Source organism: Scleropages formosus, chromosome 6 (assembly GCF_900964775.1).
Source record: "Scleropages formosus chromosome 6, fSclFor1.1, whole genome shotgun sequence".
In the NCBI taxonomy this organism is placed as follows: domain Eukaryota; kingdom Metazoa; phylum Chordata; class Actinopteri; order Osteoglossiformes; family Osteoglossidae; genus Scleropages; species Scleropages formosus.
The window spans coordinates 20,659,147-20,684,543 of NC_041811.1; the positions used below are offsets into that span (position 1 = coordinate 20,659,147).

Genomic DNA, 25,397 nt, shown 5'->3' on the forward strand with positions numbered 1-25,397 from the left:
GGTTTTTCAGAAGGTACCTATTTCTTTGCTGGATGAAAAAAGGTGTTTCATAGAAATGTTCACTTCCTAGGTGGACTGGTGGTTGGGATTGGATAGGATAGGTACTTTATTCATCCCTAGATAAATTCACACACACAGCAGTTTTACACATGACACTTAACAAGGTGTACAGTTATTCAGAAACAAAATAAATAAAAATAACAAAATAGACAATTACAGTTACACTAGACACTTAAACATGTGAAACAGCTCTAAGGTCACCAGGTACTTCCCTGCTTCTTTGTGTTGAAGAGCAAACAGGCCCTTGAGTGGCTTTATGGGACCGGATGGCTGTTGGTAAGAAGGACCCTCAAAAGCATGTGTTTTAACACTGTATCTGAATAATCTGGTGACTAAAGGAGCTCTTTGCACAAGGGATGTGAGCCATTGTCCAAAATGGACAGTAACTTCCTCCTCATTCTGGCTTCTGCCACTGCCTCCACTGAGTTGGGGGTCAGACCCATGATAGAACCCGCTTCTTCACAAGCTTGTTGAGTCTGTGGCTCTTGCCAGAAGAGATGCCCCCCAGCACACCGCAGCATATGACACCGGCAACTACAGCCTGATAGATCATGTGCAGAATTTTGCTACAAACATTTATCAGCCTAAGCCTTCTAAAAAAATACAGTCGGGTTACATCTGTATTGTGAGACCAGTCCAGGTTGTTGTTGATATGGACCCCAGGTTGGAATGAACAACCTCTGCAGCTGTACCCTCAACGGTATCTGGGTGCAAGAGCTCTCTAATGGTGAAAATCAACCACCAGCTTCTTCGTCTGCATGCTGAGCTGAACTTGAAATGGTTTACTTTACACCATGAAACAAAGTCATCAGTTTGTCACCTGTACACCATTTAACCACATTCCTCTCCACACTCAACTATTGGGGGTAATTGGAGAACTTCTACAAATGCCACAGTGGTCCAGACTTGCACTTGAAGTTGGAGATGTAGAGGGTGAAGAAAAATAAAGACAGTACTGTTCCCTGAGGGACACCTGTGTTGCCCCATCATCTCAGAAATACATCCAGGAGTCATTTTGATGAGCTTGTTCCTCAACAGCTGGATAGTATTAAAGGTACTAGAGAAGTGGGGAAAAAAAAAAACAAAAAAAAAAACCACAGACTGTGCTACCAGATTTTTACAGGTGGGAATAAGCCCTGCAGAGCATGCAGATTATTACATCATCCACACTAATATAGGCCTGATGAGCAAACTGCATGGGGTCCAGATGTTCTTATATGAGGTTTGAGAGCTGCCGCCTTCCATTCAGAAGATAGGTTTGAAACCCATTCCTGTTGTACCCTGGGGCAAGGTACTTAACTCTGAATTGCTCAACTAAAACTTACCCAGCTGTAAAAATGGGTAAAGGTACAAGTTGTTTTGCAGAATAGCTGACACAAACTGACATTGACTTTCACTTTGACTTAAATGTTAATACAGAAATGTTTGACATCCAATTACTTACTGCCTATATAAAACTTCCTGATGTAACAGCACTCCCAACTTTCTCCCGATTTTGTAACTACTCAAACATGTATGCGTTTGTTAGACTTAATTTAATAATGTAGAAGCCTCTATACTCCTTCTTCTGTATTGTATACTGGTTCATAAGGTGGAATGTGACAAATTAACTGTACTGTACAATCACGTCTGCATCTAAATCTCTCCTTCCGTTGATGTAATGCACATTTGTATTGTTCTGAGATGTATGTCACGTTGGAGAAAAGTATTTGCTAAATGAACAAATGTAAATATAGGAGTCAAACCACAAGAAACTTAGTAGGCATGCATCCTAATAAAGGAATAGGTTGTTACATAAGTCACTTGCATTTAAGATTGAAAGGTATGTTCTTAACCTGTAAATATATTACATGGCTATGTTGTGAATGTGGATAAACATTTATTCTACATGCCATAACTCATCTGTGTGGAAGCCAATGATACCCAAATTTCTCTTCCATCAGTGAATGCACTTTGTAGTTTTGATGAATTTCTGGTACTTTTCACACACAACACAACTCCCAATAAAAATTTTTGGCATTCCTCACAGACCAGCTTTACAAAAACTTTTAAAAAAGCTAGAATTAAACAAGGCCACTTTACTGGCCAGTTATATGTGGAATGTTAGAAATGTTTAATCTTTTCAGTCTCTACAAAACTAATTCTTTACAATATAACCATAATATGACCACCATTACAATATAGCCATTTTACTGTAACACCATATTACCTTGCAATTTATAATATGAAGACAAAAACAAAATCAATAAAATAATGGGCAAACTCAAAACTGCTGCTCTGTTGAAAGCTGATGAAGTACAGCAAAGTGATAATGCAGTAGACTTGCAGTAAAACAAGCAGAATTTAAATTAAAAAAAGAGAGCGCAATGACAACATTTATTCATCTAGCTTTTCTTCAAACCATATACGTTAGACTATCTTACTGAAGGATACTACAGCAGTACTTAAGGATACTACAGCAGGAGGCAAGTTTGAATCTCGACCTCTTAATTCAAAGACAGCAGCTCTAACCACTGGTAGCTGCTGCCCCAATAACCCCTATAACATACAGCTGACCCTTAAACAACACACTGGTTAGGGGCACCAACCCCCCCCCCCCCCCCACGCAGTCAAAAATCTGTGTATAACTTTTGACTCCCCAAAAACTGAATATCCTACTGTTGACCGGAAGCCTTACCAATTAGTGGATTAACACATTTTCTATATGTATTATAGACTGAATTCTTACAATAAGCTAGAGAAAAAAATATTTACAGTACTGTATATATCAATACTGTAAGTTTACATCTGTTTACAAGATGAATCATCTGTCAGTACTACATCAATATTGTCTTATATGATACATATAAGATCTACAGTGTTTTGTATTAGATATATATTTTATGGTAGTAAATGATAAAATAGTCTAGTATCTACATATATTTTATGCATTCATGACATACCTAACTTTTTTTTTTTTTCAATACTTCTAGGCTAAGCAGTTCATGTGTGAGTTTTCAAATTGTTGCAAATCTCCACAAAATTTTCCAAAATATTTTTTGAAAAAAAATTTGAGTATAAGTGCACCTGCACGGTTCCAACCCATGTTGTTCAAGGATCAACTGTATTAAATGGTCAAAGCTTCTAAGATGAATTATATGTCAGCAGAGGGAGCCACAGTTGTATGAACTTAGCAGCACACATTTGAGAAGTATATGAACGGACATAAATATCTTACATTTCCAAACATAAATTTTAAATAAAGATTCAACCCAAGTGTAAAATATGTTTATTGAAAGGCTGCAAATGAGGCACTTAATTTAAATCACTTTAAATATTCTACAAATGTTGAATGTATATAAAAGGCTATTTATTGATTCTAATTCTTCCCCAAAATATATTATATACAGTGACATAATATATATATATGCATTTAAGATAAGATACATTTAAAACTGAAATTCATAGAAAAAAATTAAACTGGTAAAAATTTGGATTTTGCAATAAGTGTTACAGTAAAGCTTAATATGCATGTTCAATGTACATTTTGACATATAAAATGTCTACAGGCTCTACATAAATTGCCACCTTACAAACACTATCATCCAACATAAGAAGGAAAAGAAATGCGGAAATCAAGCTAATACTGTAAACATACAAAATGACAGCAATCAGTATAGAAAGCAATTCAATTAACAGTGATACATGCTTTAAAAAATTAAAATCCTTCTCTGCTGGACTAATAACCAGGAATTAAATGTAATAGGCACAAGTCAGGCGACCTAAGTTTAAGTCTAAATTTCATGGAAAATATTTTCAATCTACAAAAAATTTCCAGTTTTCAGTAACTCATTTTACTGCTTATCGTTGCTGGTGAAATCAGGCACAAAATGAAAATACGTGACAATACATTCAGCATCTGTTCAAGGCAACGTGCACCAATAGCAGCGAGGGAACGGGGGAAGAGAGCAGCCGTGGCACTAATCAAACATGCTTCTCCCACTGGTACTTGGGGATGTCTTCCTCCCGAGACGGGGCGTCCCCTGTGAATACAGGGCATATTCAGACATACTGAAGTTAAATGCAAAAGGGCGTTGAATTGTGTTCATTTGTACAGCTTGTTTTTGAAGAACCTCAAGGTCAGAAGAGGTTTGTAATGTCAAGTAGCCTGTCCGTCCACTGAGGACTGCACACTGTAAAAGTGGGAAATGACAGACATACTGGAGACTGGGCTTTGGAGAAGTTGACGTGGGCATAGAGCAGCACAGCAATGTCTTTGTGTCCTGCTTCCAGAGCTATGGACAGGGCATTACTTTCATCCTAGACATCCAAGGAGAGATATTTAAAATTAAAATGTTATATTCATTTTAATCAGCTTATACATACAGAAAATCACCTCTGCTCCAAAAAATTAAGATTACACTTATAAAAACCTTGTAACAAATTCAAATCACACACACACACACACACACACACACACACACACACACACACACACACACACACACACACACACACACTTTCAGAACCGCTTGTCCCATACGGGGTCGCGGGGGAACCGGAGCCTACCCGGTAACACAGGGCGTAAGGCCGGAGGGGGAGGGGACACACCCAGGAGGGGACGCCAGTCCATCGCAAGGCACCCCAAGCGGGACTCGAACCGCAGACCCACTGAAGAGCAGGACCCGGTCCAACCCACTGCGCCACTGCACCCCCCCCAAATTCAAATCATGTAAATGCAATACATTTTAACTACCCTAAATTTTAAGTAAAGCCCAACTGAACATACTGCTGGGACACTGCTGAAGGGTGATGATGTGGTAATGGCTGACTGTGAGGATGGAGGAGGTGAGATTTGAGGGAACTCACATTGTCGCTCAAGGTGGCGTCACACCCGGGCTGGGCTAGCAGCAACTTGACGATCTCCACGTGGCCATGCTCGCTGGCACACATGAGGGCAGTGGAACCCTCATCATCCTGCACATTGATGTCAGCACCGCACACCAGCAGAGCCTTCACCATATCCATCCTCCCGTGACTGACAGCCAGCATGAGGGCCGTCTGGCCTGCCTAGGGGCCCCAGCAGGCAGCTCACATGTTACAAGTGAGTCTCGCAATTATCCACATACAGATCTGTTTAAAGAATTACTCCAGGATGCTATCTGAAGTAATTTAAGCCTTTCAGCATTCAACAGTGCAACATGTAATTCTCCCCCAAGGGAAGGTGAAGTAAAGTCTAACATTCTATTACAAAGCAATTTTGTATCTCAGTCTTTAGCCCTAGATGAGTACAGAAAACTTTGGCACTTGACAAATGTCTTTCTTATCCAAACAGAGGTTTACAATTTAAGGTGTCAAAACTGACAGAATAAAACCCAGCAAGAGCAACAACAAAAAAAAAAATCCCCTGTCATAATAAGCCTTTAAAAGCCTCAGTCTTCAAAAAGCTTTTCTTGCTTCTCACCATCAGAGAAAGACGAATGGTGTGCTAACCTGGCTGGCTTTGGCATTGACGTCCCCTTTGCTGAAGAGCTCTTCAACCACTCTCATGTCCTTTGGAGCATCTACTGCAGCCAGGGCAGCGAGCATGATGGGAGTGTACCCAGCCTTGTTCTGCTGATTGACGTTGCAAACATCTGCAACAAAAGCAGCAGCAGCAGTTCCTTTCAGACCCAGCACCATGAGAGAGCTCAGACACAATGTTCCGTGTGTGTGTGTTGGGGGGGCACTAAAGCAAGTGGGTGCCTTTCCAAAGAGAGTAGGAAGGCCCAACATCTAAACCATTTCAAAAGCTACTTCCGGAAATGAAGCTCTGCGTTGGCGGTGATGAACGAAGCACACAAAGGCCAGCCCTTCCTGCACAATGAAGCAATATCACGCAAGGTCAGAACACAATCAAACCAAGGCCTAAGACAACAAGTTTTAGTCCTCCTGTGTGCCTTACACATCACCATGTTTTACACCACATTTACTGCACTTCATATGTCCACCAAACAAAAGTTACTGACAAGTAGGCTGCAACGGATGTATCACACATTCAGCTCCATAAGGTTATGCATTGACTCAGACTCTTCAATGTGACCTTGAAACTGGTATTTGCTTATAATTTGAAATTCTACTCCATAAACATAGGGCAGTAATGAATAAGAAAAAGGAATTTACTCATTTGTATTAAACAGCTTTGTATGCAAACTCAAAATTGTATACAAACTAAGCTGCTATGAAGAAAAGCATCAGGTAATTAATAATAATAATCATCAAGCACAAGAAGCTGGTCAAAAGCCATAATATCCAACTGAATTGCAAGACTTTCCGGAAACATCGATCCAGAAGAGACATCCAAGTATTTTGGTACGGAAGAGAGCAACACAGCATACCCCAATGAAAAACAAGATAAAGGAAGAGTACCATCGTCAAGTCAGGCACATGCTTAACACAGGGAAAGAGAAGACCTGCCCATTCACCTAGCCATGATGCATACATTTCCTGAAAGAGGCTGAAAAACTGCAAATATAAGGCCCTAGAAATTGAGTTCAATAGAATGTGGAACATCAAAACCAGGGTGGTAGCAGTAGTGGTGAGAGCATTGGAAACACTCAAGACGACCTCTATAACAACTTGGAAATGCTCCTAGGCCAAACAAATGCCTCTGAAGTTCGGAAGATCACACTGATAGAAACCACAGAAATCCTACTCAAGATACTTGGATAAACTCCTTTGGTTTCTTGTTGAGAACTGCATTCATCAACAACCAGTTGAAATATTTGAGGAATGATGAAATATAATTAAGTAACAGTAATATTCTAGTGGCAATTTGTACATTTATATTTTAGTTCATAAACATACAGCAGCATGTCTTATGTATAGACAAGTGAAAGGTGTAAAATTGGCCTTCTCATACCATGCATAAATCATAGCAACAGATGAGCTATACAGTACCAGCATCCAGTAGTTTCTTGACAATCTCAAAGTTCGAGTGAGACACGCTGTAGTGCAGGGCTGTGTTGCCATTGCCGTCAGCCATGTTGACGATGTGCTTCAGCACTGAAAATGACACTGCTCTGAATGCAGCAAGATAGTCCTCCACCATGGCTGGCACTGCAGACTTCTGACTGGACACCCTGAACCACTCGTGCTGGAGGGTGTTCATGCATGCCCTCTGCAGGCCACATAGAGAACTTCAGTCAGTGGGACACTATGGTCAATAAAAATACTTGAACTGTGGAAAGCTATTTTGTAATCTCTCCCTCACACTGTCTCTCACACACACACACATACACAAAGCAAGCAAAGAGCCTTGATTTTAACTGCCACTTTCCAAATGTTTCCATAAACACCAAAGAGGGCTGTTTCATCCAGTCATCTAGAAGACATTTTGAGAAGCAAAAACAAAGGTTGTAGTATAGTGCCGTATCAGTACCATAGCTGGGCTTGTCTGAAAATACTTCCCTCAAGAGCCACCGTACAAGGCCAAAATTCTTCTGTACCACATCCAAAAAAAAATATCAAATCATCCTGCTCCTTACAAACCACAGTGGTAAGTCTTGACAAAAAGGGGTTTCTGGTTAAAAAGCTTGGCTTTTTTGTTGTTGAAAATAGTGTGGAACACCAGGATACGGCATGGACCAAAAAACACCCAGTAAACATACAAAGATATTTCACCAGTCAGTTCCCAGAAAAAGAAAGATTGTGTGGAAGTAATTAAGAGATGCTGTACATTCCACTGTTAGCTGTTGGTTATAAATAAGAACTTTCACCCTTGAGGATACTAGCCTGAATTACCTACAGTTGTAATATAAAAACTGTACTCGCTCTTATCAATCCCAGTGTTTCCACTGCAAAAGGTTCCATAACAGACAAACAAAAGGAGTTTTAAAAAAAAAAAAAATTTCTTGTACCACAAAGTTCATTCGGGGGCACATTGCTCACCATGTCCTTGCTGCTGCAAGTTTTTGAGTCATTCAGGTGGTTTTTCAACATATTGCACGCCGACATCATTTTCTCACTTATCTCGTACCTAGGGGAAGAGAATGGTCCACTCATCTGTCCGAATTACACAGCAGAAACATGCACAAAAATTAAGTGTCGTTAAGAGATGATTTGGACTGAACTCCATTTGGACTCAGAGCAGAACCACCCACCTCTCTCTAATTTCCATCTTCTGCAGATCCTTCTGTTCATCACCAATATGTTTTTGTGCCACTGCTTTGTGACAGAGCTCGTCTACCACACCTCCCGGCACGCTCCCATCTTCTTTGTAAGCGCACCCGTCACTTTCAGACTCCTCTGAGCTGCTGTCCTCAGAGCTCGAGTCCTCACTTGATGTTGTTTCGTACCTGTACCATATTAAGGTCATGCATAAAAATTCTTCACTGAACAACATATTTTGCAAAACTACAAATTTGAAGGTAACTTTTAAAAAAAAAAAAAAAAAAAAAATTACCCAGACAAATCACTAAATACAAAACTAAGACCAAATTAAATGTTATATACACCAAACTCAAACAATGTGACATATACACGTTATGATCCAACACATCTATTTCATGTGCCTCACTGCTGTGGTTTTGGACAGTGTTAATTTACAGTTCTTGACTGCTTTTATCATTCAGTTGGAGAAAGAAAAACAACAGTTTGCAATTGAGCCATATACAAAAATGAGTTTCACAGGAATAATGTGGATTAGACACAGTGGTTAATTGTCGTTTTGAAGTTTCTCTATGACATTGAGAATCATTTTTTTTATGCGTGACTAATACACTGCAAAACCCTTGGTGGATTTATGGTAGACAGCAAGGATTATTGCACTGCCAACAAAACCCCCCATCCAAAAACACCCACCCTCCATTGACGCCCACAAACTGCAGGTTCTTTTTAGTGCCACTTGGGCCCTGCCCTCCATCTTTCTTCTTCATGATGGACTTCAGAGTGTTCTGACTGCACAGCTGTCCTGGAGCAAGTAAGGGGGTGAAAAGTAGGTAGGACAAACAGCACTTTTACACAATCAACAGCAAAGGGCAGCCCTTAAATGTATCACAGCTGTGTAAACTGCCTGACTAAAGGCTTCTAGCACAGACCTAACAGTACCGTAAATCACATTAACATGTAAGCTATATTTACGCAATGAAATTTGGTTAATTTCTTAATTGATCCGTTTCCTACAGTAGTCTATCGGTATGATATAAAAAAACTACTACAACAATTTGATGAGTCGTTACCAAAAATAAACTTTGAATATCAATCATAAGTGTGGGGGGGGGGGAGTGGAATTACTTAAGCATGAATAAAGTGAGTTTTTTTTTTTTTACTGCCCTGCAGTTACTGTATTTATGTTTAACTTAATCATCGCTTTAACACAATTTTAAAAGCATAAAATGTAAGATTTGCAAGTGAAAATGGTTCACGTCCCAGGTGGCGTCTTGTACTTATACCTTTGAGATTGTACTAATGTGCATTAATGTACAAGTAAGATGTTCTAGATTTTTCCAGACAATTTCAAAAAGCTGAAAAGTGCAAATATCTTTTTTTCTTTTAGCTACTGCTTTCTTTTCTTACAAAGCATTGTGAAGTCGCAACTGTGGAAAGGTTCTGCATCACAGCACTGAAATGAACATGGTTTTTACTTGAATAAAAGTCCTTTCAACTCAAAGTCTCCAAGTTCTGAAGCTGGAGCATATTGAGAGCATTTTCGGTGAAGTCCACCACAGGCCAAAAATTATTCTCAAAATGAGACGTTTACAAAGCCAAACACTCTCAAAAATGTTAAGTACAGGTCTTACAAGGCCAATAATACACCATAAAAGGGATCTCTTCCTCTGTTCAACTTGCACCAGCAGTCTAAATGAAGAAGGGCAGACAGGGAGTAACAGAACAGCCAGCAAGGCTCCTCCCCTTCCTATTTGCAAGAATCCAAAGAACTAGATAAGTTGTGAGGCGTTCATACAGAAATACACAGGGATACCATGTAGTGCAGAGGTCATCTGCTGACCCATCAGGCTCTTCTGCTCCTGCTGCTGTGACAGAGATGACAGGGACTCTGTGGCTTGTGTCTGGGTGACCTCTGCCTGATCCTGGTCTGTTCCAGACAGAAAAATCCCAAGTCCAAAGTTGAAACACCACAGACTGACAATGCCGACCGCAGTCAAAGTCAAGACAAAGGGACTAATTTAAAACTTTCTTCTAGTTACCACATTTACATTCTTGTTCACACTGTATGTTTGGATTGATGCAAAGTGTTAGAGTGATTTATCTGGGAAAATATTGAAACAAATTTAGTACTTCTTAAACTCTCCCTGTGAGCTGCCATGAATAGCTTATACATTCCACTGAATTGCAACATTACATTTCATTGAATTAATACAAACACAAGAACTATTTGTTTTCAGAAATGTGATAAAGTATAACAATTGCATCTGACAGGAAAACAATTTCATAAGATTTTAAAAACACGCTTGTGTTAGAACACAAAGGTGTGGTACGTTTTTTGTAAACTCAAATGAAGTTCTTTGTTTATTCCCAAAGGGCTATTAGGTAACAACTACATCCTTCATTGGTTGTTAAACATATTTTCTGAAATAGATTGATTTTAAAACAACATGTTTGAGAATACTGAGAGTATGCAGTCCAGTAATGCAACTATCTAGGCATCTTCTAATCTAGGATAGTATCTCAGTTTTGATTTGCTTCAATAAATTTTAAACATGGCAAAGCATACAGTGAGCAAAGGGAAATGGAGACAGGTAACAGCATAAAAATCTTATTCACTTTGAGAATATTCAACTAGCCCAAATTAAAACCTCCAGGAAAGGAGTCCTGGAATATTTGGGGAATAAGTGTCTTATTCTAAAATTATTCCACAACAGTAAGTAGGTACGATGAGTGAAACAGTAAAGTATACATGCTAGTACAACATTTTGAATAAATGCACCAGTTTTGTTTACATGTCTCTTACCCCTCACTGCGATTGTGGAGCTTGTGCAGAGGTTCAGGATGTCCTCTGAGCTGCCACCCTTCATCACAGAGTTGATAGATGATAAAGTACTGACCAACTGGTTATTGATAGAACCAATCTGACTGTGGGGCTGACCGAAGGCATCTGCCAGCTCACTGTAGTTCTCTGCCAGTAGCATCTGCTGCTCCTGAAGGAGCTTTTGCACTCTCTCGATGTAGTGATCCAACTCGGTTGACATTTCAGCCCTTGGCTGCCAAGGCTGTTGGACAGGTAGTGGGTCAGTCACTCGTTCTTCTCCCACTCCAATGCTTCTGGTTTTGGTAGGATCAGGGAGCACAGAGGGACCACAAGCAATGTTTCTTGTCTTTATGCCCACCAGAAAGTTGTCGTTTATGTTGGCCAGGCCAACTCCGCAATCTTTGGTTTTAATGAATGATGGCTTGTCAGAGGCTTCTTCGCTTACAGAGGTACCCACGGCAACAGAACGCATTTTTCCCACCTTTTCAACATCTCTGATAAGGCCGTCTCCTACAGAAACTGTTCTGGTTTCTGTTGGTGTTGTACTGGTATGCTTCTCTTGAGTGTTCACCCTTGTCTCTGCACTACAATTTGCAATACTGGTGCTTTCAGTGTTGGTGAACTTGGTTATGCCCCCAAAATCAGTATTTGCTTCTTGGGAAATGGTTTCAGGTATGGCCATCATTTCAGAATCTATTGTACACACCAAATCTGTATTTGTGCCAAGAGAAACCATATCTTTTCTAGGACAAACCGTCACATCCACAGAACAATCGCCACATCCTAATGACCTGCAGTTCTTCATCTTTTCATGACCTAACTTGCACAGACTTAAACTGTCCTCAGCCTCCTCTGTATTAACTCCAGTTTCACAAACAAACAGTTCCACTCCTACATTTTGGTTACACATTTCAACATGGCTCCCAACACACTGATCATGGGTTTCAAATCTTTTCTTCACCATCCACTGGTTCATAAGTACATCTGGACCTACAGCAACATGCTCCAGCTCTGGCTTGCATGAAAAACCCACCGAACGTGACTCAGTAAAGTTTCCAGTGCAAGCATCACTGAAATCCACATGGTTTCCCACACCTTGACTTAGCATTTGCACTTTGGCTTCTACAGTAGTGCTGTACATAGCTGGTTTGGCCATAGACCCTTTATCAACTTTCTTCCTCAACCCTGCTGCCTGAAGTTCAAGTTTCAGCTTGCCCATTTCCATCTCATGTGTGGTTTCCTTCAGTTGGACTTCTAGTCTGTAGATCTTCTCTTTCAGGGCCTCAATAGTCTGATGCTGCATTTCAATCTCCAGCTCTGCCTCCATGGTCACACCCAGCATAGCCTCTGTCACACCAACTGCTACAGTTCTCACCTCCAGCTCAGTCGCCACAGCAATATCTCGACAGTGTTGTGATGACTTGCGACAAAGAACATTGCTCATGTTCTCACCCGCACCAACAGACTTATGCTCTTTCGTGCTCTCCTCCCTCTCCACTGGATGCTGAACGGTAAGGCTCTGCTGTCCTTCACAGCCATTTTCCTGTATTTTTCTCCCCAGCTCTTGCATTTCTGCTGTCAGCTGTCTGAACTCCTCAACCCTCTGGGAGTTGTGCTTGGTACTCTGCAGCTCGTCCTCAGAATCAATGTGCAGCTCTGAACCCTTTCCAACCTGGGACAGCTGTTCAAAGTGGTCTACACTGCCAACGCTGTATGACCGCTTCCGGAAAACACTCGCTGAATTCTGGCCACAGGGTTTTTGGTCCTTTAGCTGCAAAGTAAGCTGCCTCTTCTCCTCCTGCAGGACTGAGATCTTAACTTGAAGGATGGGTATGGTCTTGACTTGCTCCTCCAGTTCTTTAAGCCTCTTCAGCGCCACCACCATTTGCTCCCGGATTTGCTGCAGGTGCATGGGGCTGATGCCAGTGACTGGTGTGGTCATTCCTGAGCTCACGGGACTGTGGCGAATCGAACTTCCAAATGATGGGTTGAAACTAAGGCTGTAATCCCCATTAGGCTGGTACCCATTGTGGATGATCTGATTTGGACCACTTGACCCAGTGAAAGAAGAAAGTGAACTGTTGGAGCCCATCCCTCCGAAGCTAGCAAGTCGGCGACGGGGAGGCTCTTTGAAATGGGGCTCAAGGAGCAGTCTCTCCTGCTCCAGACGTCGGCGCGTCTCCATCAGCGTCTTCTCCACTTGTGGATTGTGTCTCAGTATGCTGGGGGATGGTGGTAAAGGCTTGCCTTCCAGGTTGCTCAAAAAGGCTACAGGAACTTCGTGAGTCTGGTAGGGCCTCGGATGACTGAGGGGGAGGTGCTTCTGGGTTGCACTAAAAAGTGAAAACCGTTTGCTCTCATCGCTGCTAGAAGAGGACAGCGAGTCAGTCGATGCCCACTCAGACCGGGTGCTGCTGTTCCTCTGTGCTGCCCGAGGCTGGACCACTTTGGACTTCCTCTGAATCTTTAGCTTCTTGATTGTATTGCCCCTCTCTATGTCGTCCACATACTTGAGGAAGTCGAGGTCTAGCTGATAACCATAGGGGGTCTCCAGGGAGTAGGATGCCACAGAGTCCTTATCTTCAGCAATACTCTCACATTTTTCTATAGGAGCAACAGATTCAAAAGCTGAGTTACTCAAAAAGGTTAAAGGGGTTGAGAAGTACAGAGAAAAAGGTTTATGAATTCAAAATAAAAAAAAGAAGCATTGCAAAAGTAACCAAGATTTAAATTCTTTTTTTTTCAAAATTCCCAAAGCAATGTCAGGATTACAAATTGACATTTTCCTATTTCATTCTCATATCAAACACAAACTTTTATGAGTTTCAATGAATATGAGATTAAAATGTGTACCTGAACTTCAAGTACAGAGTGACAGAGGAAGTCAAGTTTGTAAGTATATGTACAGAACAGAAAACCATTGCTCCTGAAGTTTTCTTGGTGCTCATTAGTACAATACCATCCATTTTAATTATACTGATGGAATATCAGAATTTTTATCTGAACATTACCTTAAATTATTTCCCTGGTAGTTCTTTAACTACCAGCACGTTCCCCCCCCCCTTTTTTTTTCAAGCACTGAATCAGTATACATACAGTATCTTTGCTAATACAAGTTAAAAGCAGTACGTAAAGCCAGGCTGAATTTTTTTTTTTTTTTTTTTTTTTTTTTAAATCGAAAGGTATGGTGGGGATGAAGAGTGTTAATTTACTGAGTAAATGTTTACACCACAGGCACAGGGTAAACAGGCAATAGCAAGGCACACAGGCAAAAATGGGAGTATTATTCAAATTCACTTATTCACTTGTTTATGGAAAGAGCAGGATCACAGCTACTTTACACAAATTCCAAATTTCATTTCCAAAATTTTGTAACCATGTCTTAAACAAGCTCCCCATAAGGTGAAAACTGCAGCACAGAATAATATACTTGGACTGCAGCCCCCTTCTCAAAAGTTCAGAAATCCTGGAATGTCAGGAACTTCTGACTGTAGGCATTTACTAAAAACAAACTACAGATTCACTTCAGTGGATCTTGCACAGCATGGCTCTTTCAGTCAGACTATTCAATGAGGCAGGAGCATAGCAAAACAGCTTAGGGAAACCTGTTCACTCTTGTTTTTCAGTCCTTACTTACCCAAGCCTTAACGGCGCCCCTCGGTCCCAGTCTGTCTGCACACTATCATCTGTTGCTGCAAGGAGAGCAAAAACCAACTCTTGCCCTGGTCTATCTCAGCCTCTTCAATCCATAATGGGGAAAAAAATCCACTACTGGTGTAAACTTGGTTGAGCAAAACACGATCTGTGATAGGCTGATCTGGAAGTCCAATCAAACTGTGCCATCCATCATTCCCTCCTGTACCCTGAACCAAACCTCTTTTCAGCAGCAATGTAGTGAAGCTAAAACGTGTATCTATCGCATGCACTCAAAGCAATGACCTTAGCTTACATACAAAACCAGGTCACTGTTCAACACCAACAGCAATGAAGTTTAAACAACAAGGATTATCTAGCTCTTCACCAGAGACATTATTGAAGAGATGCAGTAAATAAACTACTTGCTCAGATCATATGGGGGGAGAAAAAAAACATGGATTTTTCTAATAATGGAAAATGGGAACAGACAAAAACAAAGCAGCTGTTTTTAGTCTCTTCCTAGATTAATCATAATAGCTTTTAGTAACTAAATTTAAACATTAAAAATCTAACATAACAGAACAGGTGTCAGTGAATGCAGTGTCCACTAGAGAAAACTGCTATGCCAGTAAGGAAAACTGCTAGGTTGTATTATATCTGTATAAATTTTCCATAGAGTACATATTGCCAGACAATACAGACTGAGTCAGTTTGACTCAAAAAAAAAATACTCATGTTTTAAAATATCTTGAATTAATAAATTGCTATCAGAGTAAAGTCAGGATTAATCCCCTTAATTTGCCTGGCAGGTCTGGATGCCTCTGAAGTTTTTCATCATTCACAGTGGTCATTTCATTTTAAATCTGCCTCAAGCGATAAAATACAGCTGATCCAATACTTAAAAAAACACACATACCATTTACGTAAATACTGTAAGGATAAATCAGTGCAAGTCATCTACACTAATTTAACAGAGTGCTTGTTTGACAAATTCTTGAGTTGTCAACTAAACTATTAACTTGCTTTTTCATAATAAAATCAGACCAAAACTAGACAAAACTAATAGAAGTGGTCAATTAAATTTCAGCACATTCTATAAGTAATGTTTTCATGAAAAAGTAAACAATGCTTTCTTAGAACACTAGAAACTGCACCAGTTTAAACCTAATAATATAGAGACATTTTTTGGTACATTTAAGAGATGTTACGGCAGGATTCTAAACTAGATAACATAAATCGCAACAAAATAATGTCAGTTTCTGACTGATTTTCATTGCACTTTACAGCAGCAGAAGGTAGAAGAGACAGGCATAGATGGACTGTAACAAAGGTGACAAGCCTTTGCCAGCTGGTATAGGACTAGAATCAGACTGCTGTGTAATAGGAACTGGCTGTTCATTGTAAACAAAAAAAAACATCTTTATCACATTCTGAAATAAGGCAGTTAAAATCTGTGTAAGATACAATATTATTTGCATAAATAAAACACTTACCTGAGGTTTATACAGAAGCACTATAAATTTTTTTTGTCTCCTTAAGAACTCATAGCCCTCACTTGAAGAAGACGCCCCACTACAGCCCACTTGCGCCCTTACGGGGTTAACTGAGGTCTGTGGGAAGTGCTGAAAGCTTGCCGCCCTTGGGAATGACTCTGGGCTGGGTGCAAGGGAGCCATCTGCACATCCTGACACATCAGCACGCCACCGTCCTCTGTCTGCTGGGAGGGCCCTTTCTCATGCGCGCGCCCCTGGAATTTCCTGACCCAGCCCTCCGGAGCCCCCGTTTGCCGGACGGCGCTTGATCACCCCGCCCCTAGGCACTTGTGACGCTCCTGCTACTGCTTTTGACGCTGATAAAAAGGTCTGTGCAAAACACGCCACAGCGACATCACTTTTACAGGCCTCTCTCTCACAGAGGAAATAAACAGAGGCCTTAATTAAACAGTAACCTATGCGCAGAGCGAAGGAGGGAAACGCCTTCCAGTGGTAAGAGAAACCTGGCTCAACACTGCCATGAACAAGGCACAGGAAAGCAATTCCCTTTCCTTTGTTCCCTGGTGCTTTGTACAAAATACAATATGAAACCACCTACCCAACTTAACTATATCATTTCCTGTTTAAAGCGCCGAAGTAAACGGAATTTGAAAAATTAACACAATGCAGCAAATACACAACTAACACCTTAATACCAGACTGCTGTGTCTGGAGTAGCAGGTTCATTTCCTGAACATTTACACTCCATGACTAACCTAAATGCCCATTTCAACTCTAAGGAAGTCGACAGCAATCAGAGTTCATTTTGTGCACAGCCCATAAAGACAGTTCAATAAAAAAGACTGAGGAAACAGAAGCCAACAAATGTTGAAGATCTTTTTAAAATTTTACCCAGGTAACTTGGCTCTGAAAAAGCCTGTTTACTGTGAGACATAAACCCTACATTCTGGAGAATGCCCTCTTGGAAGTGACAGGTAAAAGTCCAAAAAAAGCTTGAAAATGCTACACTTTCAGTAAAGTGAAATAAATTTCAAGAAGGTGTAACAAAGTAAACATTTGTGTATTAATCTGTGTGAAGAATACTTCAGAAGTGAAGATATTTTGAACCATTGTGTATTATAGTTCATCAATAAGGATGCAGACACCTAACATCCTGGAACCTGCCCACAACAGAACAGTAAGCAACCACCTTCTGAAAGAGTCATTTCTGCCACTGTTCTGCTAAAATGTAAAGGGTTCTTTTTACAAACTTTGGCAAAGTCGCAGCTGAGCCAGCTTGTTCACAACATGGAATATAAGCCCTCTACTGGTCGGGGCAGCTTGTTTTCTGTGGCCATTGGCCAAAACAGCAGGCAGCACAGTTTCCCTGTGTTCCATTTACACAGCAGCTATGCTGACGGTGAACAGCCTGCAGACTGCTCTCTCCTTCCTCACACCTTAACACAGCAGACACAAAAAGATTTGGATATAGACATCTTCACCGAGACATGAAGGATATTATCGTATTGTAACGACCCGTGTTACCATGAGTTTGAGTGGGAAAATGTGTCTATTCTAAATAGTTGGATTGTGAGTAAAATATGAATAAAATGTTGAACCGCTGGGAGTGGGGGACTTACGGGGAATATATGGGGCAACTGTGTTTTCTGGCAAAGAGGGGGTTCTCGGACTGAGAGCATTATATTTCCTTTGTGTGCTGGTGTTCCAATAAACGTTCCCAATGAACGCTGCCTGTGTGTCCTTCGCTCCATCCGAACCCAGAGCACTGCACGCCACAGTATATTGCCCAACACAAATGTGCACATTAGACAGACTCGCAATTACATTAAGTGTTACATATACTCTGTTTGCTCCCCATCCCCTACAAAAAGGGGAATGGACAAAAAAGAAAAGGGGGGGGGGGGGGGGGGGGGAGAGAGAGACAGCTTTTTCTCGTGGGGATCTCTCCCGTTTTATCATGAAATTCCAGAACAGACACACTTGCACCATACTTAACATCAGGCTGCCTAAAAACATATTTGAACATTACTGCTAGCCAAGGGACTGTAGTACAAAGGGTACCAAAACACGGGCAACCAAATTTCTTAGAAACCTTTCTGCTGACAATGTAATGTTTTAACATTTTTAGTGGAAAAAATAAGTAATGGACAAATGTTTACAACCGTAATGAAAGCCATATGTTCATTTAAAGAATTTTCCACTGTCAATTATCAATACCATTCACAGAATTACTTAATAGCCTTGTTTATAACCACCAGTGTTTCCATAAAGCATTTAAGACTTCCTGAACTGGTCAAAATTTTGGTTTTAAAAGATGTCAAAGTCACACATGGAAAAGGGTAAGCATTTTAATGTTTTTTAAAATGCTTGAGCTTCATGGAGATGTCACAGGGGCACCGCAACAGTGCTGCTGCCTTGCAGTCCCTGGAGTGTGGGCGTAGGCTCAATACCCACTCAGTTTATGTGGTGTCTGCATGCTCTGTTTGTTTTGGTTTCCTTGCACAGCCTAAGGACATTTGTTTTAGGTGACTTTAGTGAGCCTGCAGTGAGTGTGCACATATGTGTTTGTTACATTGACCTGTAATATGTTGATGGGTCAATGATTCTAAGGAGTAGCCTAGTGTATCAAGGATTTCAAGTTGGTTTGAGTAAAGGCATCAGCTAAATACTAATAGCCTATGACACAAAAACCGATGCCATTTTCATCTATCAATCCAAATCAATAGCTCAGTTTCATAAAATTCTTATTCACAAAAATGTGTAACTTTATGTAACAATCTGGCTTACAGTTTCACAGTGACTTGTTGAATGATCATGGCCATTGCACACCTGTCATTCAAACATAATAGCTTACAAAAGTTTAAAACTGTAAATTAGGTCTTGTATGAGGGAATTAAGGCAACGTTGCAAAATAAAAAAGCCATAGAAATCTGATGATGAGGACACCAGCAATGCAGAAAGGGGTAGCTTGGATGCCAGAGAATGCAAATAACTGTGCTCGCTCTAAATCACTCTAGTGGTCTGTAGGGTCATTTGGCTCTTCCACTACTGCCTAGGCCAAACCCCAGCACCCTGGTTGCCAGGCAACTAGCTACATGAGTACACCGCACAGAGAGCTCTTGTCCTGCATGCATGTGAAGGCCCATTTTCAGGTCCAACTTTCTGAACTGCAGTGAGCCACACCTTATTATTAATTACTACAAACATATCCACGGACAACAGTGGTGATTTTTTTTTTTTTTTGCGTTGTGGACACATTTGTAGTAATTAATAATAAGGTGTGGCTGGGGCATTCATCAGTGTTCTAGACTCCCTCTGTATGAGTGCATGCATAGCTCAGCCAACAAGTGACTTGGAAAGGGGGGGGGGGAAATCAGTGAAAAGGAAGACACTCCAGGACAAATTCTCTTGCTTGGCTGACATGATGCTGCCTTTGCTGAATTATAAATACATGCATTCCCGGACTACAAGCCATCAGGTGTGGCTTTGAACTTTCCCAAAAAAAAAAAAAAAAAAAGAGTAACACAGCAGAAAGATTACCTGATGAACTTCCATTATGGTGTGTCATTTGAGCCATGGGTGCTGCTGATCACTGCAACTTCCACGCTGGAATGCAATACAAAGTCATGCAAATGTCATGCATCAAGTCCTGTTCACTGCTTTCCATGCAACCTGTAAACTAAGGGAAACAGGATGTTAAACATTTGTTGGATTAACAGTGCCACCACAAATAGCATGAGGCATTTAACATTTTTGTTTTTACTTACAAAACAGTACTATTACCTTAGAATTCATGCAATATTCCATTATTACTGTAAACAAACATGCTTGAAACAGATGTATAGGCCAATGTCTGTTTAGACAAAACCATTTCACCCTTTGGTCATTTCTCTGTTCCCATCCTTTTCCAGTCTTCCTTGATTACTACTAGTAATTTTCAACCTCAAGCATAACTGAAAAGTTACACCACTTGAGAATAGATTTGTCCTAAATAAATTAATTGTATGTAACAAATCCAGAAAGGAATTTGTGACATACACTGCACACTGAGAAAGTGAAAACAGCGTAGACTTGTGAAATTTACATGTGACGGAGTCAGCCAAAGTCTGAATATCAAAAGTAGGTAACTTTACACTATGCTTCCCATTGTTGTAGTTGCTAGTGCAGTGGAGCTTCACGAAAGCACAGCTGCCTGAAGGCTTATGATCAAAATATGCTCTTATTGTTCATTTATGATCAAATTTCAAATAACCACATATTTACTATAGCGCATGTTCAGGCTGGACATACGGGTTTTCAGAGAACATGGTGAAGATCACAGCTACCTGGATAAGGAGCTTCTGGAGGGCAAAATGGTCAATCAGTTAAATGCTTATGCAATAGTACTACTTTTCTCTACCTATGTAAAGTTAGAGAATCCCAGATTGGTGGCCATGGCCCCTCAAAAAAAAAAAAAAAAAAAAGGAAAAAAAAACCTCACCTGTACAAACTTTGGAGTTTTCTTTTCCCTACTACTTTGACTTTTTGCCCCATATAAATTAACTATATTTTAGTACTAATGTTAATTGTTACTACTTATTATTGTTGCTACTTGACATGTCTCCAGAATGAAGCCCCCTGATGCAGACTCCTTAAAAAGAATTTTTAAACATACAATATATGGGTCTCACTCAGTCTTGTCCCTATATACATGTTTGGTCTTCTATCAGTGAAAATTTAAGTCATTGTTATTTTAATCACAATTTATATTTGATACAAACAAATGTGGCTATAATAATAAACATTGAATGGATTTGAAACAAAAGCATCTAAAAATATCATTTTATAACTATGCAGCTAATGGAAACAGCAACTGGTAATTCATTCTTTTAAGTGTTAAAGTTTACCCACGTTTAGCTATAATGAAAATAATCATTTATAGCCTTGTGGAGACCAGATGCAAGCATCGTCAACAACAGAGACAAACTACTACAAAGTTATCAGTTCATGTTTACCATATATGGAAAGACCTGCCACTAATTAAACATGCATTACAGCAGTCAGAAACAGTTAATTTGGAGATTCCAATAGCACATTATTAAAGGGTTTGTTAAATGAGAAATTAAATCTCTAAAATATTAGTTTGCTTTTATACTGGAACATTTAATGAAAAGATGCAGATGTACATCAATGAATACTTCAAGTGCGTACATGGGGTGGAAAGAAACTCATTTCTGTAGACCAAAATTTCAGAAATTCTGCATATGAAAAAGCACTTTGAGAAAGGCTCAACCACAAACCACACCAAACTTTCCAATAAATGGAACAAAAACTAAGATGTCTAAGAATATTTCTCCAGCACCCCAAGTCACATTGAGCCTGTGTTGCACTGTATAAATTAGAGATTTCATACTGAGAACAAAAATTGTCATGTACATATAGTTAGGAATCAACCACAAGGCCTTGCATTAAGCAGGAATTCTACAAAGTCTAGAAATATCTAAACAAACATGTCTAACCTTTTCACAGTTCTAACAGAGAAAAATGTCACTGAAGAGACAAAAGTATATAATGTAAACACCAAGCTGTATAATATTATATCTTAGACAAGCTCCCTTTTCCTTGGAATGAGGCCATCCTTTATTGAAAACTGAATACAAGACAACCTGGTCAAACCAATTAAATCCCAGAAACTGTTACAATGATCACTTCCAGATTCAAAAGTACCTGTCCTACCTGGGAATATTTAGTGGCAATACCAAACCAGCAATAACAGAGGATTAGGACTTTCAAATTCCGCCAGAGCCTGTTCAGTTCACTGTAAAAACCGCATTCAAAAACCACAGGTGCTTACCTGAATCCTTCATGACCACACACACCATGGGCAGCAAGGGTGACTAGAGCTGTTACCAGACAGAATTAGCCATACTCTCATCATGCTAAAAGAGGTATGAGTTACAGCTAAGTTTAGCTAAGTTCCTTCCATGACAGGGGTCTTATAGGGGTAACTAGTCCTTTACCCCAGAGTAGGGGCCTTGATATGATTGCTTCCAGGTATGGAAGGAGGGGTGGAGGGTATGTGAGCTTATAGAGCTCCGTTCATCCAATAATTTACCCCCTAACACCACAAAACATAAGCTGAAGTGCAAAAGGTTTTGCACTGGTAGGAAACATTAATGCACAGTGTATGGCAGGACCCTGTGCTAAAACAGCAAATTCCATTAAATTTGCTTCATGATATCTTATGTAAGATGTTGTGACTTTACTCAGTTTATCAGATGAAGTAAATTATCAAATAGAAACAAACTAATGGAGCAGGGCATCATTTCAGAAAGCAACATTTCATAGCAATAACATTTGTAAACTTGTCCACGGTGTACCCTGACTAGGCCCCCATGCTTCCTGGATGAGCTCCAGACCACTGCGACACTGACTTGGACAAGCGGGTGAGTATAGTGAGGGTGTCAGAGAGAGAAAACATTCGTAAACAACAGAATTTTACAATAAAAAAATTACAACAGATTCTTATGGAAAACGTTCACTAATTGCAGATCATTTTCACAGTGCTGGATTTAAGTAACCAAGATGCAAGTATGCCTAACAAATGTTATCCAGCTAATCTGAGTAACTGTGCTTGAAGAAACAGCTCCAGGGTAAACCAGAGGACACAATAACTGAAGAGTTATGGAAGCTGGGTTCTGCTCTTAGAGTTACATCAGACAGCTCAATTGCCCAATCAATAAAATGACAAATGTGCACGTTCAGTACACACTGTTGAACAAAGCAGGACTTGTTCTCTTCAATAACATACAAACATGTTGTTTTCTACCAAGTGAAATTTTAAGGTGACTCTTTTTCAGAACCCAAAATGCTGAATTTACACAATACATACTAGTTACAGGACTGCTTTTCTGTGAGTTTTAATGTAGCTCTTACTCAGTATTTCACTAGCTCTGTGTTAACTTGCATTTTAATTACAAATGGACAAAGGAAGTTCCACAGCCGTACAGACAAACTCCATTAATCAATATGGTAGGCTGGCCAAAATATGAAAGAAAAATACTGAGTACTGGGTTTAAAAAAAGTGCAGGTGTTAAGATGTAGGTACACTCCCAATGAAACTTAATAACCACTTTTCCTAGGCAAGGTTGCAGTAGGTCAGAACACATCCTGAAATCAGAGAGTACAAGGCTAAGCGGGATACAGCCCAGATGGAGACATACTCTATAGAGACTGAACAAGAACTAAACCCAAGCCTGATCGCATAGCCGAGGCACTGTAAGACACCTACATTACCTTCTGTGCCACCATGCCACCAACTACCCACTTTATTTAAAATAAGCAGCTTCACTCCATTTAGCACAAACTTTCTTAAAGAATACAGGTCCACAGAATCACTAACATAACCCCTGTACTCTGCTATTTGGTCTTCATTAACAAGCTACGAAGTGTTTAAACAGACAAGGGATCCACATGGCAACATGTTTGAAGGATGCTCCAGGGCAACCTTCACCAGGCGGGCAGAAAGGGTGCCAGAACAGCTTCCAGTTCCACCCAATTCAGCGACACAGAACAGCCAGAGCAGCTGGAAGCCTGTAGAGCGACTCGGCCATGGCAGAACTGCAGAGATTACAGAGGAGGCCTTGTGGACAGGCCAAATTACACTTGGGGCTCTTCTTTAAGTGGAAAAGGACATTTTTATGGTTTTAAACACATGGCAGATCATCACAGATGTGGGTCATAAGTCATTCTGCTTCTTTACTCATGACTGGAATCTGAGGAATCATACTCCTAATACCAAAGCCAGGCCAGTATCTAAAAAGTAAGTAACCTTCAAGGAATGAAAGAGTTTACATTTGTGCACTACAGCAAAAAGAAACTCGCATAAGCCTCTCAAGCCATCGGAAATAATTATATTTCTTCTTCTGGAAGAACGAAATATTAATGCCAAGTTGGCAATAAAACAGGATGAGATGAGATGTTCTTACAAGATTCTTCAGCCTTTATCACTGAGCTAACCACAGCACTTTTAGACCTTCCTGTGTTTTTACATTAAATCAAGAGTTTTTCATTAGGGTGCACAACAGCAAAAAAAGATGTACCAAAAAAATTAAAACTCAGACAAGTCCCTTGGGGTCAGAGCAGCACTACACATACGTGCAGACTTTCAGTACAGTAGGAAACACACAACAGCACAAATATTAATGGGGGGGTTTGAAAACACCTGAACCTCACATTTAGAAGAAAAAAAAGACAATGCCCCTGTGTCCAGCAAAAATAACCCATTTCAGTATGCACTCTCTCCTAACCAGGACTGAAAGTGGGCAATTCAGGGCCATTGGTTTGGAATGCTGGCTTGGCACTGTCACTTCTCTATTTTAGGAAATGGGTTTATCCGCTGGAGTTCTGGAACATCAACCAGCAGCTCAACAAGTCTCACACTCACACACACACACACACACACACACACACACACACACACACACACACACGGCCCAGAAACATTCCTCTTCCACACGAAAGAGCAGAGCCAAATCAAGAATGCAAACCTTCAATTACTTCCAGGAAGTGTGCAGCAGCGGGCTATTTTCACCTCGCTGGATTTAACTAATTGAGGCACAAACAACGCCCTTGCAAAACAAAGAATTGTGTTCTCCATACCATGGCGGGGGTGGGTAGTGTTGCATTTAAAGGACTGTTTTGTTTGAAAGCAGAACTGGCAAAGACTGTTATTTACACACAGCAAACACTGCCTCGATGTATAAACAATTCCGGTGAAATGGAAAGCTATTCTTATGGCCTGTTCACTGTTACTGTCTCCTTCACTGGCTATATTTAATTAAACATACTAGACTACATGGTTCTGAATATTACATTTATTAATTTAGCAGAAGTCTGTCTCTTAGTGTTAGATTGGTATACTACACCTTTTCTTTTTAATCATTTATACATGTTATTTTTACTGTATCAACTCAGGGTGAGTACCTTGCTTAAGGGTATTGCAGCAGGAGCAATGTTCAAGGCAGTGCCCTTCAGTAGCATGGGTTCTAATGACTACTGCCCTATTCAACAGATTTGGCATTGATGACTGCTGTCATGTTCCCCTACGAAGCAGAGTCAGCCACCAGAGAACTTATTTCTATCTCTTCAGTGGAACTCCTTACTAAAACATTCCAGTTCAGTAAACATAACACCTCACAGTTCTATAAGACTCATTCAAAATGAAGCAAAAGTTAGCAAGATGACTAAATACACTACATTTATTGTATTGCAATGGCTAC

The 25,397-nt window shown here is 40.3% G+C and overlaps 1 protein-coding gene across 5 annotated transcripts in view; it reads right to left on the reverse strand.

The window, feature by feature from the left end:
• Positions 1-3,387: 3,387 nt before the first annotated feature.
• The window catches only part of LOC108925076 (KN motif and ankyrin repeat domain-containing protein 1-like), a 38,251-nt gene continuing 16,241 nt past the window's right edge, over positions 3,388-25,397 (reverse strand). For 3 of the 5 annotated variants that reach the window (XM_018736802.2, XM_018736805.2, XM_018736803.2), the window contains 11 exons: positions 19,678-19,816; positions 10,991-13,612; positions 10,001-10,114; positions 8,881-8,989; positions 8,181-8,375; positions 7,969-8,056; positions 6,979-7,198; positions 5,533-5,675; positions 4,909-5,109; positions 4,261-4,359; positions 3,388-4,082 (listed from right to left, as the gene is read on the reverse strand). In XM_018736802.2, coding sequence (XP_018592318.1) covers positions 4,020-4,082; positions 4,261-4,359; positions 4,909-5,109; positions 5,533-5,675; positions 6,979-7,198; positions 7,969-8,056; positions 8,181-8,375; positions 8,881-8,989; positions 10,001-10,114; positions 10,991-13,612; positions 19,678-19,714 — 3,891 coding nt within the window. In that variant the 5' untranslated portion in view covers positions 19,715-19,816 and the 3' untranslated portion in view covers positions 3,388-4,019. The remainder of the gene's footprint in view (positions 4,083-4,260; positions 4,360-4,908; positions 5,110-5,532; positions 5,676-6,978; positions 7,199-7,968; positions 8,057-8,180; positions 8,376-8,880; positions 8,990-10,000; positions 10,115-10,990; positions 13,613-19,677; positions 19,817-25,397) is intronic. The other 2 variants (XM_018736806.2, XM_018736807.2) reach the window with 1 other exon arrangement.